This window comes from Hippichthys cyanospilos, chromosome 14 (assembly GCF_059441005.1).
Source record: "Hippichthys cyanospilos isolate Australia breed blue-spotted pipefish chromosome 14, RoL_Hcya_1.0, whole genome shotgun sequence".
NCBI classification, from domain to species: domain Eukaryota; kingdom Metazoa; phylum Chordata; class Actinopteri; order Syngnathiformes; family Syngnathidae; genus Hippichthys; species Hippichthys cyanospilos.
This window is the reverse complement of record NC_142382.1, coordinates 7,221,843-7,238,802: the sequence shown is the minus strand read 5'-3', so window position 1 is coordinate 7,238,802 and position 16,960 is coordinate 7,221,843. Positions and strand designations below refer to the sequence as shown.

At 40.5% G+C, this 16,960-nt stretch overlaps 1 protein-coding gene and 2 non-coding genes across 3 annotated transcripts in view; all 3 read left to right on the top strand.

Annotated features, from left to right (window-relative positions):
* Nucleotides 1-34: 34 nt before the first annotated feature.
* trnak-uuu (transfer RNA lysine (anticodon UUU)) lies at nucleotides 35-107 on the top strand. Its single transcript has one exon. It is a non-coding gene; the product is annotated as a tRNA-Lys (tRNA).
* A 100-nt stretch (nucleotides 108-207) lies between these two features.
* trnak-uuu (transfer RNA lysine (anticodon UUU)) lies at nucleotides 208-280 on the top strand. The gene has a single exon. It is a non-coding gene; the product is annotated as a tRNA-Lys (tRNA).
* Nucleotides 281-1,079: 799 nt separating this feature from the next.
* Nucleotides 1,080-16,960, top strand: part of pcnt (pericentrin) — a 39,662-nt gene continuing 23,781 nt past the window's right edge. Inside the window, exons 1-27 of the mRNA XM_088433342.1 lie at nucleotides 1,080-1,253; nucleotides 2,608-2,637; nucleotides 3,730-3,894; nucleotides 5,071-5,196; nucleotides 5,356-5,505; nucleotides 6,405-7,132; nucleotides 8,056-8,388; nucleotides 8,479-8,833; nucleotides 9,096-9,491; nucleotides 9,742-9,960; nucleotides 10,074-10,169; nucleotides 10,923-11,066; nucleotides 11,149-11,338; nucleotides 11,418-11,485; nucleotides 11,567-11,843; nucleotides 11,924-12,024; nucleotides 12,242-12,353; nucleotides 12,545-12,671; nucleotides 12,908-13,027; nucleotides 13,106-13,184; nucleotides 13,736-13,819; nucleotides 13,926-14,037; nucleotides 14,511-14,551; nucleotides 14,623-14,754; nucleotides 14,827-14,980; nucleotides 15,058-15,190; nucleotides 15,742-16,195. Of these exons, the coding sequence (XP_088289468.1) occupies nucleotides 1,206-1,253; nucleotides 2,608-2,637; nucleotides 3,730-3,894; nucleotides 5,071-5,196; nucleotides 5,356-5,505; nucleotides 6,405-7,132; nucleotides 8,056-8,388; nucleotides 8,479-8,833; nucleotides 9,096-9,491; nucleotides 9,742-9,960; nucleotides 10,074-10,169; nucleotides 10,923-11,066; nucleotides 11,149-11,338; nucleotides 11,418-11,485; nucleotides 11,567-11,843; nucleotides 11,924-12,024; nucleotides 12,242-12,353; nucleotides 12,545-12,671; nucleotides 12,908-13,027; nucleotides 13,106-13,184; nucleotides 13,736-13,819; nucleotides 13,926-14,037; nucleotides 14,511-14,551; nucleotides 14,623-14,754; nucleotides 14,827-14,980; nucleotides 15,058-15,190; nucleotides 15,742-16,195 (4,974 nt within the window). The 5' untranslated portion in view covers nucleotides 1,080-1,205. The remainder of the gene's footprint in view (nucleotides 1,254-2,607; nucleotides 2,638-3,729; nucleotides 3,895-5,070; nucleotides 5,197-5,355; nucleotides 5,506-6,404; nucleotides 7,133-8,055; nucleotides 8,389-8,478; nucleotides 8,834-9,095; nucleotides 9,492-9,741; nucleotides 9,961-10,073; nucleotides 10,170-10,922; nucleotides 11,067-11,148; nucleotides 11,339-11,417; nucleotides 11,486-11,566; nucleotides 11,844-11,923; nucleotides 12,025-12,241; nucleotides 12,354-12,544; nucleotides 12,672-12,907; nucleotides 13,028-13,105; nucleotides 13,185-13,735; nucleotides 13,820-13,925; nucleotides 14,038-14,510; nucleotides 14,552-14,622; nucleotides 14,755-14,826; nucleotides 14,981-15,057; nucleotides 15,191-15,741; nucleotides 16,196-16,960) is intronic.

Sequence of the window (16,960 nt, the reverse complement as noted above, 5' to 3'; positions counted from 1 at the left end):
GCCACCTTTGTATAGCTTTTAAAATAATGATAGAGCCCGGATAGCTCAGTCGGTAGAGCATCAGACTTTTAATCTGAGGGTCCAGGGTTCAAGTCCCTGTTCGGGCGATAGAATTTTAGATGTCTTTACAGATGCAAATGAACCTCAAAAGGGGATGGTTCAATGGACTCAGCTTTGTATAACTAACAATTGACACAGATAGGAAGAGCCCGGATAGCTCAGTCGGTAGAGCATCAGACTTTTAATCTGAGGGTCCAGGGTTCAAGTCCCTGTTCGGGCGGTTCCTTTTTTTGTTTTCTTTAATGATTCATCATGTAAAATGTTGACTGTATATTTACTTATTTGTTCGACCTCGGTCAACTATTTACTATTTAGTTATTAAAATGACGAAAAACAACGTCATGAACAACGTCTCGCCACTAAAATATTACGTCACCAGAAAGCGCTTGTTTTGTTTATCTTATCCTATACCGTATGTTTTTCATTTTCTGCATTGTGACGTTTTTTTGTTTTGTTTTTGTTTTTGTTTTTGTTTTGTTTTTACTGTTAAATGCAGAACATAGAATGTTCCCGGGGGGGGGGGGGCGTGGACGATTAAACCAGAAGTATTATATATTATATTTCTTTTTTGGTATAAATCAAGAGTCCATGGTGTTCCGTTTTTATCTCAATGACCAACGAGTCAAGGTCGGGGGCGTGGCCTTACAGGTGGGCATGACATACCACTGAGGGTTGACGACGAACACCAAATGCCCTCATTGTTAGTTACAAATTCACAGCGTTTTATAAAATTATAACTATATTTTGTTTATTGTCCATTCTACGTTAAACAATAATTTTATACTACGGTTTCTTGATATTCCATTGCCTTGTCTTTGATCAGATCAAGCGGTTGCAACGAGGGATTTGATTGGTCATCAACTTTTGAGATGAGGCGAGGGGCGCTTTCTTTTCATGAGCCTGTCGATTTCACCCACAATCCCATTGGCCGAAGATGCGGGGAGCGACGAATTTCATTGGCTCTTTCCTTCAGAACCCTCCAAATCACTTGGCGGCCATATTGAATAGTGTTTGACAGTTTTGTGTCTCAAGGAAGCTTGAAGATTTCTAAATGTTAACTTGCGTTTGGAAGGAATAAAGGTTGTGCTTTCCGGTCGCTTGGGACGCGTGGCCTGCATTTTAATGCTGCTTTTCTTGGCCGGGAAATGGACGAAGATGAACGCCAGAGGAAACTAGAGGCTGGGAGAGCAAAGGTTTGTGGCTGTGCTAAATGTGCGCGCACGCTAATGTTTGGATGCTAGCAGGTTAGCCAACTCTATTGTCACAGATTAACTCTCAATGATCACAACTTTTTTTAAAGGAATATTATTACGTATGTCCGACTCCTTTCCTTTATTTTTTTTTATTAGCGGCAATAATAAAACTGCGACCTAAACTCTTGGGCGCTTGAAACGCGGGCAAGTTGGTCCAATCGTGATTACAATAACATCGATGTTTTCAAATCGGCGCAGTTCTTTTGCATTGAAGGAAAAAAGTCGTTGCATCCCCTAAAAAGCGCAAATTTATATGAAACCATTGCGCTTTGAATAAAGGGAAACGACCTGCTTTACAGAACGCAATTCCTACACGAGAAATTTGTAGTCTTCTCAGGAACATTTTTTCCCTATACTACATACATTCGTTGGGTAAAATGTAAACAAAAAGGTGAAACCATGATGTTGTAACGCCGTATTTAATCTAAACCATTGCTGATCGCACTGCGGTATATCAAAAAAATATAATCGTGATAACGGAGCATGCAATAAATTACACTTGGAATTGTACGCATTTATTTCAATTAACTATTCTAATGCATCCTCAAATGCGTTACCAGCAGGAGGACAGTTTCTAGACTAAGTACTAACGCGAAATATCTTTAAAAAAAATCATTGCTTTGAAATAGATAAGAGTAAATTGAGTCTTGTTTTGATCTATGATTTATTTTATTTCATTTTATAATGAAACTATCCGGGGGTATATATCTTCAGTATTGTAATATCCTCTACGTCGCTATCCTAAACACCCATATCGTTTGTTTTCTCAATATCGTGCAGTATTAGAGCAAAACAAAAAAACAACCGTTCTCAACATTCTTACAGTGCAAGCAGGATCAGGTTGATGTAAAAACAACATTTTGCTAATCCTAATTTGCTAGATTAAATGTAGGAATCAAATAGTATTTTCTAAGAACGTTTTTGCATCAAATTTGCATCTACATCAACTGTAAATTATGTTTTTACAAATTAAGTTAATATAAATAAATTATGGAATCGTATCAAAGGTTCTCAGATTACAGCACCCTAGCAACTCAGCAGCAGCCCAGAGGGAATTTTCACCGTGCTCCGGTGGAAAAGGTTCAGAGCAAATCCTCCTAATGCACTTAATAACAATAATGTGTCAAATATCAAAATATTGCATCCTTGACTAATATTAAGGACTCTGAACCTTTTTCAGATTTTTTTTTTTTTTTTTAACATGGTGACCACAGTAGGTTAGACTTACTCTAGCAGCTCCTTGCTAAATTTAGGTCAAATATTTAATCTTGAATCCTTGATATTCTCTACGCAGAAGTCACTTAACACGCCGCGCCAGCAGTCGGTAAGTAAGGATTGAGACGGTTTGACTTTGTTCTTCTCTTTTGGACCGAAAACCTTTGCTGGTGTTCAATCAGGGTGTTCTGCTTTTTTCACTGTCCTTGTTCGAGGGGGCGTGGTCAAACCATGAATAGTGTTGCTATGGTTCTTTGATGCTGTCACTTTAATTTGTGGTGTTTTGATTCCTCCCAAAAAAAAGTCCATCCATACAAAGTGTTTTCACTGTAATCTCATCAGGCATCTCAAGGAGTGGGTTTGCTGTTGACAAAATAACAGCCCTTTTCTTCGGCTGCTTTATAGCCATGGGCTAGGCATGGCGCTTCTAATGTGCCAGTCATGGGAATTATTTGTGCTTTGAGCGAGCAGAGGCGGTGAAAAGGATTCTTGATTATTTTTCCAAATCAGCTCTAGTTCACAGTAGGAGGGCTGAAAGCAGTAGTAAGAAGGCAGCGTGCGCATGCGCGTGACTCCTCACACAGAGCAACAAGTAACTCTCCCAAGGCCATGTCATCTTGAATCGAATTGAACGCTCTCATGCACACACACGCACGCCGCTTTGTCTCCTCCTCTCCGTATGAATGCTGCAGGTGCTCCGCCCCCTTTTCCTCCGTCTAGACTCATACCATCCCTTATTCAGAGTTTGTGCGTCCCTCGGCGCCGCGCAACGCTGACATTATGATGAGGTGAAGGAGCGTCAGGAGAATCTGCCACCGGCGTCTACAAAATGGTGGTCACGTGTGGATGGGGGGGTCTCTGTCACAACGTGTAGGACTAGTCTGATTTAAGCTGCTTAAAAAATGAGAGCGGGAGACGAGCAAAGAGAGAAAGAGTAGGAGAAGCTTCATGAATTGGATTGTGAATGTTTCAAAATGTTTTGCGTGCGTGGCCTCTTCTGAGCTCAGGTTTAGGATTTCTTCAACTTTTTTCTGTACCACATCAATTCATCAGAAGGGGGATGATGACAGACTTTTCGTGACTTCGCTTTTTCTCCCCCCTCCCCAAAAAAAAAAAAAAAGTCCGCCATGCTACTGGTGTGGTGGTGCTCGGCTGTGCTGACCTATGTGTCCGTCTACCTCTCGCTGTCCTTCCTGCGCAGCTTGCTAGCTTCCGACAGAAGCGGGCGAAGAGCAACGGTGCGGGGGCGGCGAAAAAGGCGCCGAAGAGGACGGGCCCGGCTGTCGCGCAGGATGACGGTGCGACGCAAGATTCCCACGTAGTGCCACCAAATCATAAAGAGCCGGACAGGAACTTTATACACAAGGTATGGCCAATTAAAATCAGCCAATCGTTTTGCCAGTCTTTGCAGTTTTTTTTTTTTAACAGATTAACTATGTCAAAATCAATCGATTAATCGAAAACTATTCGCTTATCAGATTGATCGACAACTATTCTTAGAAATTTTATCGGACAAGCAAAGAAAATGGATGGATGTTTAACTTAAAGCTTTAGAGATCTAAGGCCGCTGGGATAGGCTCCAGCATGCCTGCGACGAGTCTCAAAATTTGGTCAGTGCAACATTAATTCAAGGGCTGCCTGTCTCTATTGAATACTTTTGGAATCACTTTAAACGAATAATCTGATAACATTTTACTTCGCAATAAGAAAACAATGTTTCTCATTTAGAGATCATTTACAGATTATTCTTGTTTATTTAGCATGGTTAATTGATCAAAATAAAAGAACAACAATTAAGCAATATTACACAAGAGGAATGGATGTTCTACTCGCCACCCTTGTTGGATTAAGTCAGTAGTTCGGCCATCGTTTTCGCAAAGTAAAATCAAATGTCATATTTTTCCTAAACCTAAACGATAACCTAATTTCACAAAGGACTATAAATAAAAAATAAATACTGTTCAGAGGCTGAAATTTGAGGATTTTTAGATCTCTTCAATTAAAATGACTGACCATTACTTCCTTATTGAAATAGTTGTTGATTAATTTGATAATCAATGAGTTATCGATTAAACGATTAATGTTGACAGCTCCAATTCCTGGCTTAGTTTTTTTTTTTTTTTTATCACAATTCCAAATAAACAGTTTAATGGATAGTAACCTGGCCAAAATAACATTTGACTTGCTAGTTTTGTGTTCTTGCGCAAGTCTTTGATTCCAATTTGTCTTTGTGGTGAGTGGTGACACGGTGGCGCAAACATCTCGGCATGCGCAGTGTGTATCGCCGTGATTTGCATCCTCGTTGCTTGCTTTAACAAGTAACCCTGTTACCCTTCTCTCCGCTTTGCAAACATACATTACAGAAATGGGTCACTAACCATCATGTTGCCTGCGAGCCCTGTTGTCATGGCAACATGTCCCGTATTAACTGACATTTGCAGCCTTTCCACCACGATAAGCTAGTGTGTTTTGTTTGCATTTTTTAAAAATTATATATTTTCCTAGGAAACGTGTAGCATGCTCACCATGTCCGTTTCTGTAGAACCCCAAAAATGTAGAGGCTCAACAACGGAAGGGTGAGCTTCTCAGCACAGAGACGATCATTTCCCACATCGGTGAACTGAGGGATGAGGAGCTGGTTGCGCTCACCAGTCAAGAACAGTTGCAGGTAACTCTTGATCAATGTACTTGTCACAGCCGGGTCCAAAATTTTATGTACTATGCTAACTCATTAATAAATCATAATTAGCGTTATAGAGAAGTCATGAGTATGAAATACTCAGCCAAAATCAAACAGCCAAACTGGTGTTTTGCTCATTTTTCGCAGCAGTTAAAGCAGGCGGTGGAGAAGCGTAATGAGATCATCTCCAAGCTTAGCTCCAAACTGCAGGAGACCCAGGCTAGTCGAGATGAGTACCAGCTGGAAGTGCAGTCCCTTGCCGGCCAGATGCAAGATCTCCAGAAACAGCTCCAACAGGTATACGCAATGCAAAATTGCTACTGAAATGACCCGAAATTTTAGTGGTCCGGTTCCTAGGAATCTATATAGCTCCTTAGATCATGAAACGTCATAGAACATTTATTTTTTTCTCTTTAGGGAGCAAATCGGGGAGCATTAGTTTCATGAGAACCAAGAAAGGATTGCTTTTGACGTGCAAGTAATTTTGGAGCAATGTTGAGAAATTAAAATACTTTCAAATTTCAATTTTTGTTTCAGGTTCTGATTAAGACACTCAACAAAATATGCTTATGCTAACCGGTTAGCAACGGTGATTAGCATTAGCGCGCTAGCAATTATAATTTGAGTTGAACAAATACTACCCTTTAGTTCACACCTACATAATGTTATATGTACATTACCCATTTAATAGTGTCCTTAAAATGACTTAATACACAATGCTACAAAGCACAATACGCAATGCAATAATATTTTATGAGCACATTTAATGCTTGACTATCCCTACTGTTTAAAATGTGAACACCTAAAACCAATCCAGTATGTATTTTTTGTGGTGACAGGTGGTTTTTGGGACCCTCCATGTGCTAACATTGTCTTTAATGAAAGCCAGCCAACTACTGCTGCTAAATTAGAAAATGTTTTTAAGGACAAATATCAGCCACTAGGTGGTGCAACAAGGCAGGGCGGTCTTTGTTTTTCGAAATACCACTGTAGCAGAGGTTTTCCATTTTGCAATAACTAAACATAACTTTATTGTCACTTTTTTTGGGGGGGAAATTAAAACAAACTTGGGGTTTTCTGTTTTTGAGTCTTTCTCCTTTGCCCCAACTTTTTTTTTCCCCCCTGACATAAGACAGGTCGCATCCTCAAGTTGGATTTCGTAACTAAACCGAATCTGTCAATATTCTGTGACACAGACGAGTGAGGGCTTCCAACGCCTTAAAAATCATCCGGGAGCAGACGTCTGTGATGCGTCCAAGCGACAGCGGCGGCGGCACAACTCCCAAAATGAGGACCTCAGCACGGAAGAGGCTTCCACGGACCAGTCGGGGAGTGCAGAGGGCTTCGGCACTGACAGCGAGAACGAGACGGACGCCGTCCTTTCAGAGCTGAGGACTAAGCTACGAGAGGAGGAGGACAACTGCCTGCGTCTGTGTTCTGAACTGGAAAAAGAGAAGGAGAACAACCGACATGCGCTTATGTTAATGGAGCTCGAAAAAAAGGAGCTGCAGACTCAACTGAGCCAAGTCCGGAGTAACTGCCAAAAGGAGAAGGAGGTGCTCAACGGAGAGTTGCTGCAGCTGAGGACGAAGCTTGATGAGGAGGAAGAGTCAAACAGGAGATGGCGCGAGCAGGAATCCGCCTTCACCCGGAACCTGGAGGACGAGCTGGTGAGAGTCAACCGGTTGTTGGAGGAGAGCACAAAAGAAGTCACTGGACTGAAAGCTTCCAAGAACCTCCAGAATCAAGCCAAAGCTGGGATTAGTCTTGCTGAGATCACCAGTCCCGACAAAAGCAGTGACATTGAATCAATTCAGGACAACATGAATGTATCGTTTTCTGGGAACCTTCTGATGGAGCGCTATTTTACACAATCTTCAATGGTCGGGCCTTGCAGTCAGCTGGATGTCTCTTCTGAACAGAGGTTGGATCACTTTTTATTTTCTTGTTTCCTCTCTTGTTTTTTTTTTTGTTGTCAGTTTGAACAGGATCTGGCCTGTGGTCCTTGAGTTGGATACCGGTATCGATAGGCCAATATTTTATTTATAACCTATTATAAGTAGTCAAGTAGGCCGATATTTGGAGCTGACCTAAAAAGAAAAATATTGGCGAAGGGAAAAAAAAAAAAACAACAACCTCAAACTCTTGACCTTAATTGGACATTGTGTAAAATTTCAAGCACTTTTGATTAAAAAGGAATAAATTCAATGATTATAAATTTAAAAAACTTGCAAATAAATGTGTTATTAATGACCAACAGTATGCTTTAAATGTAATCATTGGTCTAGTTATCATTAGATTATATTACATGGGGGGGTGGCACTTTTCCGGAGGCTGCCATATTTTTTATAGCTATGGACAATGGTAAATGCAGCACCTTTTAATGTCCGTAATGAAAAATTGTCAAATCTTACACAGATTTAAGCATTTTTATTCGCAAATTTTCAGTTATGCATATATATATATATATATATATATATATATATATATATATTGGCAACATCTTTGTTGTAAAATTGTAACAAAATGGAATGAAACGTAATGAAAAACTGTCAAATCTTACACAGTGCCCCTTTAAGCATGTTTATGAGCAAATTTTCAGTTTTTAAAATTGATGTTTATTATTTTTTTTAATATAGATTTTTCTCCAGATCTTTGTTGTAAAATAGTAACAATGTTGAGGGAGCTCAAGGTTTATTTTTGTGCAATCAGTCAAGCTCTTAAAAATTTCAAAATAACAGAAATGTTACAATTAAAATAAGTAGTTCCTTAGAGTTAAGACTGTTTTAACTGATTTATTATCAGCCAAGGGATTGAATAAACTTTTTTTGCCCCTTTTTCTTACAGCTTTGAGCCTAAGAGTGACATTTTGTGCGACGGACCTCCACTGTCCATCTCCAACTGCCCCCCCAAAGAGGACTCAGACATCCACAACAGTTCCCCTGGCCTTTGTGTGGCTGATAGTTCAAATGGCCTGTTGCTCAACGACTCCGTCTTTGAACCGGTAAGCTCGAGCAACATTTCCGAGCAACTTTTCGGAGAGACGGACCTGGCCAAAGAGCTGCTGAGTCAACAGTGCGGGGAGCTCCGTGAGGAGTTGTTAATGAAGGACCATGACTTGAATGTTTTGCGAGAGGAGGTTTGCAAGACCACAGAAGAGCTGGAGGAGGCTAGGAACAGGTAAGATGCAAAGTTCAAAAGTGTCTTGCAGAGATGGAGAACTTTTCTTGATTTTTGACCAGTGTAAACATCAGTAACATCTTTGTCCAGGTGGGCTCAAGTTACAGAGGAGCTCATGGAAGCCCTCAGGGAGCTCGAGGAGGAGAAGGAAAGGAGGAGATGCGCAGAGGAGGCAGTGTACTTGAAAACACTCGAAGAGGATGGCCTTAACAACAAACCGCATGCCTTAATGGAGGAAAAAATTGCAGAAATCTCAGCTGAAACCTCCCTGCTTTTGCCTTCAGTGGATGAGAGTAAACTATCTGATGAACTGAACGAGGACAACGGGGCACCTTTCCTGTCGCAACAAAACCAGCAGGAGATGCTGGAAAAAGTGTCTCTCGAGGAGAGGAAGCAGTCTACGGATGGAACTTTATATGCTGACAACAGTCTGCAAACACTTCAGGTAAGAGTATAAAAAGACCAGAAATAGAACTCAACATCATCTCTCCCATGAACCAATACAGATTACAGGAATGCGTTTAAATACAGTACTAAAACCCTCTCTTGCAAAATCTATACACTAATGAAGACATAAACCAGCCATAAAATATTTTTAATATGTATTGATACATCTACAGCATCTTTGTCTTGTATCAATTTTTGCAGCTGCAATTATGCAAATGTCCCCATTGTGAGACTACAGCGTTATCTCTTTCCTCTTTAAGGCAAATTATAATGAACTCCTATTGGAGCTTGAAGAGACGAAAGGACGGTATCAGTCCACATCTGCCTTATTGGATGAAAAAACCATGACCATGGACCGAACAACGGAGGAGCTCCAAAGCACAAGTGCCCAGCTACTAGCCCTGCAAACGGAGATAGAAAGCCTACAGGGAGAACTGGAGAAAAAGCACAGTATTTTGCAAAGTGCTGAGAAGCGAAAGAGTGAACTGGAAGCTGAGATTGTCAACCTGGAGGAGGCCCGAGCTCTGGCAAAGCGGAACGAAGACAGATTCTGGAGCAAAGAAAAGGAGATGAGTGAACAAATGGAGAAGATGGAACAGGTGCTCAGGGAGGAACTTGAACAGTTTGAAAACTTGCTACAAGCCAAGGATGCAGAGGTGAGACTTACCAGTCACAATATAGACGTCACAAGATGCTAGTATAAGCAGTCATATTGAGGTATTTGAAGAACCCACCACCAGCTAGTGTGTACATACACATTTACACATACGCATGCTGCATAAACAACTGGATTCAGGGCTACTGTATGCATGCAACTGAATTGGGTTGATTCTTGGATTTTGTTGATGGCCGTTTTGACTTGGTAAGATGAACTTCAGTATGTTTTTCTTTTTTTCCTACTCACAGTTGGCTGAAGAGAGAGAGAAATGGGAGGACGAAAGACGGGAGAAGGACAAAGAAGTTGAAAATGTGAGGGAAATCTTGGAGGAGCTCAGGAAGGAACACGAGGAGGAGGTGAAAGCCTTGATGGAGAGGCAGGTCTTGGTTGTGGAGGAGGCGACTGAGAGGCTCCGGGTGTCCCACCAGCAAGAGATTGCAGATCTCTTGGATCTACATCAACGAGAGGTATTTTTTTATTCTAAATAGTAATATTTAAAAGACGATGTGTGGTGATCAATTACCGTGATCATTTTTGTTTGTTTGTTTTGTTTCGTTTTTCCCCCTGCACATTTGTGTAGATGTCAGAATTGAACAGCCGCATGCAAACTGAACTGCTGGCGCAAAAAACGGCCATGGAGCAGGAGCAGAAGAGACAGATCGGCCTAATTAAACAGGTATTCTCCACGGTTTATTGCTGGTGTAAGCAAAGAATGGCCAGCTGGTCAAATAGGATCTTTATCACTCTTTAATTGTGCCCGCTATCTTTACATATTTTATATCATGAATTGTAAGATGTTATATTCAATTTTATTCTACTGTCATTTTTGCATTCATTTATGTTTTTCAAATTTTGCTTAATCAAAATGTATTCGTATCTCATTCAATGATTGGTTACCTAATTATTGTAAATAATTAAATAGAAAAAATAAATCAAATAAACTGTAATATGTATACATTTAACATGAAATAGTTTGAATAATCATTGAATTTTTAATCATAAGTCAATTATATATACATTTTATTACTGCCTTGTTTATGCAATAAAATAATTCTAAATTGTTAAAATTCATTACATTACATTAGTTCATGTCAAATAAAGACAATTCATTGTTATGCTAAACGTTAAATTATAAATACTTTTATTAGAAAAACTATTACCAACAACTGTGTGTAGTGTATGCATACTAAAACATGTTGCTTCATTAAATAATAGTAAATAAAATTCAAATTATTCGTAGGAATAGAAATCTACATTTAAAAAATTGAGATTTTAAAATTCCATACTTAGGTTACTTCAAAGTAACTACATTGTTGACACTTATTCTATTTTCTTTTAAGTAATAATGAAATAAAGTACAAATAGTAGCGTTTAAAATGTGAACTCTAAATGATTGTTGAATTTGAAATTTAAACAATCCCCCTTGCAGGTGACTGAACGCGAGCATGAGCGAATGCTGTGGGAGCTGAAAGAGAAACACGACGAGGAGCTCAGTCGGTTGAAGACGCAAGTCTCCATTGAGGTGACGGAGAGTCTGGAGGCTGCACACCAGGTTGAAATGGAACAGGCACAGGTGAGGAACCTCACAGTAACTTTGAGCTCAATTTATTTATTGAGTGGTTGTCTGCACCTCCTTTTTCTCCTCGCCTGCAAAGGCCAAGAGGAGCCAAGAGCTGGAAGCTTTGCGCATGACCCTGACAAACTTCCACGCATCCCAGCTTGAGGTCTCCCAGGAGACTGCTCTCGCTAAGGTCCAGGCCTCCCTGCAGGACCAGCACCAGTTGGAACTGGACAGCATCAGGGAGCTGAATATGACACTGCATGAATTGCATCAACGTGACATGGGTGAGTGGTTCATTTCAGAGGGCTTTAGTTAATCTTTTTCAGCATTTTTTTTAATCTTATTGTTTTTCTGGGAGTTCAGAAGAATTGAAGCAGAGGTTTGCTGATGAGAAAGGTTCCATGGAGGAGAAGCAGACAAAAGAGATACATGTCAGGTTTTCCGAAATACTTCAAATTACTATTTTTCTGTGTATGGCTTGAGGTCATTTAATTTTTTTTTTCTTTGTACAGCTTCTAAGGTCAGAGTGGGTAACCGAAGCCGAAAGGAGCCAGTCAACGCTTCAAGAAAACCTTGCCTGCACCCAAGCAGAACTCTCCAAAACACAAGCCTCACTCGCTCAGGTCAGCCAAGCTTTAGCAGAAGCCAAGGAGTCTTTGTCCCACACTCGGGCGGAGCTGAAGCAGTCGAAAGCGTGTCTTGAGAGCTTTGAGCTCACCAGCCAGAAGCAAAAGCAGAAACTTGAGGAGGAACTGAAGCAATCCCAGGAAGACAGAAAAGCCGCTCTCTGTAAGTTCTCGATCTTTTAGGTAAAGTGCTGTGAATGCTTTCTCACTATTTTAGGTATTTATTGTCTAAATGACGTGCAGGTTCTCGAGATGAGTTGATGTCCAGCCACAATTCCTTGCTTCAGGAGAGAGAGCAGCAAGTGCGCCAACTAGAGGAGAAGCAACGGCAGCTGCAGGAAGAGGTGACAATAAGACCAAATTTGAGCTTTTTCACTACCTTCCAATCAGTCAGATTATCCTGATGGATTATACTTGCGGTGGGATTTTCTCTAAAATTGATTCCTCACTCACAAGCACTTCCCCTTCACCGAGATATTAGCCATAACGTAGCACGTTAGATGATTGCACGAGTGTGCCTTAGGCTAAATTGTGCCGTCATGCTTTGGCTCTGTCAAGCAGGTGGCGCGGCTGCAGGAGGAGAAAGATCTGCTGAAGGCAAGCTCACAGCAGGAAGTAGGTCAGCTGTGGACTCAGCTGGAGAGCATGAGAGCCAGTCGTCAAGAGCTAGGAGGTAAGGTCAATTTAACCCGACATCAAGCAGTCTTTTCATCTGAAGTATTGATTTAACAACCTGAGAACATTAGGAAGATTATACTGATTGGTTCTAGTCTAATGAAATGCGACATCACAGATGAGGGGTAAAACCCTGAAAATGTTAAACATCAGACAAATTGCCACTCTTTTTTTTTTTTGTCATCTCAGAGCTGAAGGAGCAGCTGTTGGCTCGTGCATCCCGCGTGGACGACATTGAGCGGCTCAAAGCCGAATTTAACCAACAAAAGCGTGAAATCAAAGAGCAGAATGAAGCTGAGCTGGAAGGCCTGAGGAGGTAAACACTTACAGTGATGTTTTTTAGTGTGTTATAGTTCTGAATGCACCGTTTCCCAGCTATTAAAGTGCTCATTCAGACATTTAACAATTTCATGACATGCAGCCAATCAAAACATGCCCAACATTTTGACTGCACCTTGACTTATGAGATTAATTCATTCAGACAATGCTCGTAACTCAGTTAAGTTGTATTATAGCATTCAATTTTTCTTTTGTCCCTGTCCTCCCTTTCAGGTACTTTGAGCAGCGTTTGCGAGTCTCTGAAGATAGCTACAGAGAGGAAATCGCTCTGCTCCAGCTGAAACTTGTGGAGAGTGCTTTGGAGGAGTCTGTAATTAAAACCAAAGACAACAGGTACACCATCATAGCCACCTCAAGTAATACCCTAAATAATGCAAATTAAATGCTTATCTCGACATCTATTCGCTGCAGTTTCTCATCTCAAGATGCACCTGAAGAGGAAACGGATGGCGTGCAATATAATACCAGTTTTAAAGGGGACAAACAAAAGGTGAACTTAAAGAATACTGAGAACATGAGTTGAAAAATATTGTAATATGATGTTCAAAATTAGAGCCACCAGTGTGTCATAAACATGCATGCTAGTTTCATTGGATGCTATAACATCCTTAGATGTGAATGTTTCTGGGTGTCTACAAATATCAGCTACATATAATGTAATGGTCTTTAATGATCTTACAAGAACAGGACATTAGAACATTCAGAATTGATTATTTGGAACAATGAGCCAACATTTTTTTTTTGCAAACTGTTGTTATAGTGACTCCTTTATAAATCGTTGTAGGCCTTTATTTTGCATACTTTAATACGAATGAGCATTGTAATTATAGTACTGGCTGAAAAAATACACAGCAGGTCCATCTGTGAAAACAAATGCTATAGAACATGTTTGGCTTTTTTAATGTTACAATATGGTGGTTTTCAAGTAAAATAATATATTTTTTCAGTATTTATACCTCTGCTGCTGATGCTCTCAGAGCTTCCAAATTGACTCAAATGAACACACAGAAAATATTTGTCTCAATATTTTGTCATATCTAGGAAATGCAGGACATTCAAATGGGGGACAAACAAAAATTGGAGCTCAGTGACCTACAATCATCCTTCAAAGAAGAACTGCATCAAGTAAGACACGATTGTTCCATTTTTACACTTTTAAACTTGTTTTTCTCTGTCGTGTCCTGAAAATAAGATTTTTTTTTTCCACCCCTCATCCTGTGTGTTCTGTTAGGTACGTTCAGATCTCACAGACCGTTACTACAATGAACTGCAGGAGATGAAGACTCGCCATTCCTTGGAGCTAGAGCAGCTCCGAGCCAAACTTTCCGATCGTCACTTACAAGGTGCTTTACTATATCCCGTTATTCCTGTACCATTTGCTAGGCCTCAAATCAAACTTTATTTAGTAGTAGCATTTTGACATATTTCACATAAACAAACCACCTGCGTATGACTCATTAATGGTATCAGCTAGCATACTATCCTAAATAACATTAGGTGTACTAGGTGCACTCAAGGGCCATCAGCAAAGTGGAAAATCTCAAATGCATTTGAAAAAATGTTAATGAGTTAAACCAGATTACCAAACAAAGATTCCTGCAGTAATTAGAATAATAAAAGACTCGTCATACACGGTCCAGCCCATTTAAAATGGATCTCTGATGTCTTTAGCCATCAATGGTGGTGAATGAGGTAATATCATTTAGCTTGAGCGCAAAAAATGATAAATACTAGATGAGGTTTTCAGTGAATGTCATACCCTCAAATGTGTGTGGGTTCATCGTAAATGAATTCACCTTTAACACATTTCTTGCAGAGGTCACTCGTGTCCACATGGAGATGGCGAGACAAGTGGAGGTGAGACCATAATGCTAAATATGTACACTAAAACCAGCTGCTGTTTGACACGATATGCTCATTTCAATCAGGTGGAGGTTGAACTTCGCTTATGGTGCGCCACCGAGGAGCTCCACACCAACCTAACCCTCATCCACACCTTGGAGAACACACTGGTCGACATGAACAGGCAAAATGTGGAGCTGCACAAGACTACTGAAAAGGTACGAGAACAATTCTCAAAATCACGCTTGTATCTTGATCTTATGGGCGTTAAGCTGTAATATCTGTCGCAGCTGAAAAGAGATTTTGATAAGGAGCGTGTCAGCTTCAAGGAAGGCAAGGAAGAGATGAAGAGGATGAGGGGGGAGCACGAAGCTGAACTGGCCACTATCAAGGCGGAGGTGGAAGAGAAGACGCGCTTGCAAAAAGTTCTCTCAGAAACGATGAGTGAGTGTAAGATGATTCGCATTATTACCAACAGTGTGACCTTCCTTTGGTTTGTAAAACTGACACTTCTACTGTAGACCCACAGACTCTAAAAGCTCAGCCTGATGTGGAACTACAGCTTGAGAAGAGCAGCGCAGCAAAGGAAATGAAAGAGCTTGCCATCTTGCTCCAACAGCAGGCTGAGGAGAGAATGAAACAAGCTCAAGACCGGTGAGAAATGTGTCAAACGGCGTTGGGGGAAGAGATGGTGGGGGATAAACTGGCAAATTTTGCAATATGCCTACAGAAGAGACACACAAACTGGACAATTACCATCACACAATATTACTTAGGACTGTACCGAGTATTTGGGTGATTTTTCCTAAACTGAAAACAGATGCTTTTTTTTGATTCAACACAACCATAAGCGCTTACATGGAGGATGAAAGATATAGTAGAAAATTTACTGGGAATCTGATATTTAATGGTCAATCATTTAATTCAGTGGTCCCCAACCACTCTGTCTGCGGACCGGTACCGGTCCGCGGATCAACTGGTACCTGTCCACGTGGGCTGCACCCGAAATAATGTTTTGGAGATGAGTTAATAATTCCAGTTCATTCGTTGGTGCTTGATCTTTGTATTTTTGGCGCCGCCTCTGGCCGCTGTTGATATTACATACACAGTGAGAAAGATGATGTGGTTTTTCGTGGCTTTTTTATTTCCATTGTTAGGGCTAAAGCAAGCCTCACAGTGGTGCACATGTATTTATTTACTTTCAGATTCGAGGAAGAAAAGGCCATGTTGGAGCAGTGTTTGACCCAGAAGAATGAAATCTCTCTAGCGGCGCTGCGGAACAAACATCACGACGAGATGAAACTGGAACGAGCGGCCCTCGAGGACAAACAAGCCAAAGAGCTGGACGCTCTCAGCGCCCAACACAAAGAGCAACTGGACTCGCTCTGCGCCAGGCACGGGGACCAGCTTGCGACCGTGACTGCCCAACTGCATTTGGAACACAAAGCCCAGCTTGTCGCTTTGGAAGGGGCCCTCAATTCCAAGCGCAAGGAGGACCTGGAAGCGCTCGAGGCCTTGTTTCAAGAAACCAGTCAGGCCCAGCTGGAGGCCCGGGAAGCCGAACTGGCTCGTAAACACCAGGAAGAAATGGATGAAATGGAAAAGAGGATGCTCAGTAATATGGATACTTTGGAAGCCACGTACTTGAAGGAAGTACATGTAAGGCCACACGTTTTTTTTTTTTTTTTTTAAACTTACTGTAACTGCGTTTGACAGCTATTGTAACTAAAAAATAATTTGTAACTGGGCCAGATTATTGATATTTCATCCTCTCAACAAGAGATATTATCTTTTGTGAAAACAAATCGTGAAAATATTTGCCCTTTTTATGGGGTTACGGTCTAGCAACTGAAATTTAGTTACTTCTGTTACTGCAGTGTCAATTCAAAATAATGTCAAATTTGAGATTAAATAGGATATATATATATTTTTTTTAATCCAATTAATCAATTAACAAAATAAATGCAGATTAATTGGTTATTATAAGAATATTTTGTTGCAGCTGTTATTGTTCCTTTTGTTTGGCCCCGGATACTGATACTGATTCTGATACCCAGCTGTACCAATACAAACCCATTTATAATTGTTTTTAATTTTAAAAAACAAAACAAACTGCACACTCACTTGGATGTGGTCAGACATGGCTCTTAAAAAAAACTAACAATATTTCATAGAAAAAAATATACAAAGTGAGTCCAGTAGGACTTTTTTTTTCCTATTTAGTGTGGATTATTGACAATAAAAATAACCAAACTCTTCTAAAACCTGACAGTTTTAGTACATTATTGTGGGGGTTGTACTCAAAGATAACAAAATCACCATTTTAATGTCGTGTCGGTACCCTTCCTGATACCGTTATTGGAACTACACTAATCGCAGGCCTATTAATACCAATAAAAGGGCTGATACTAGGTAAACACTGCG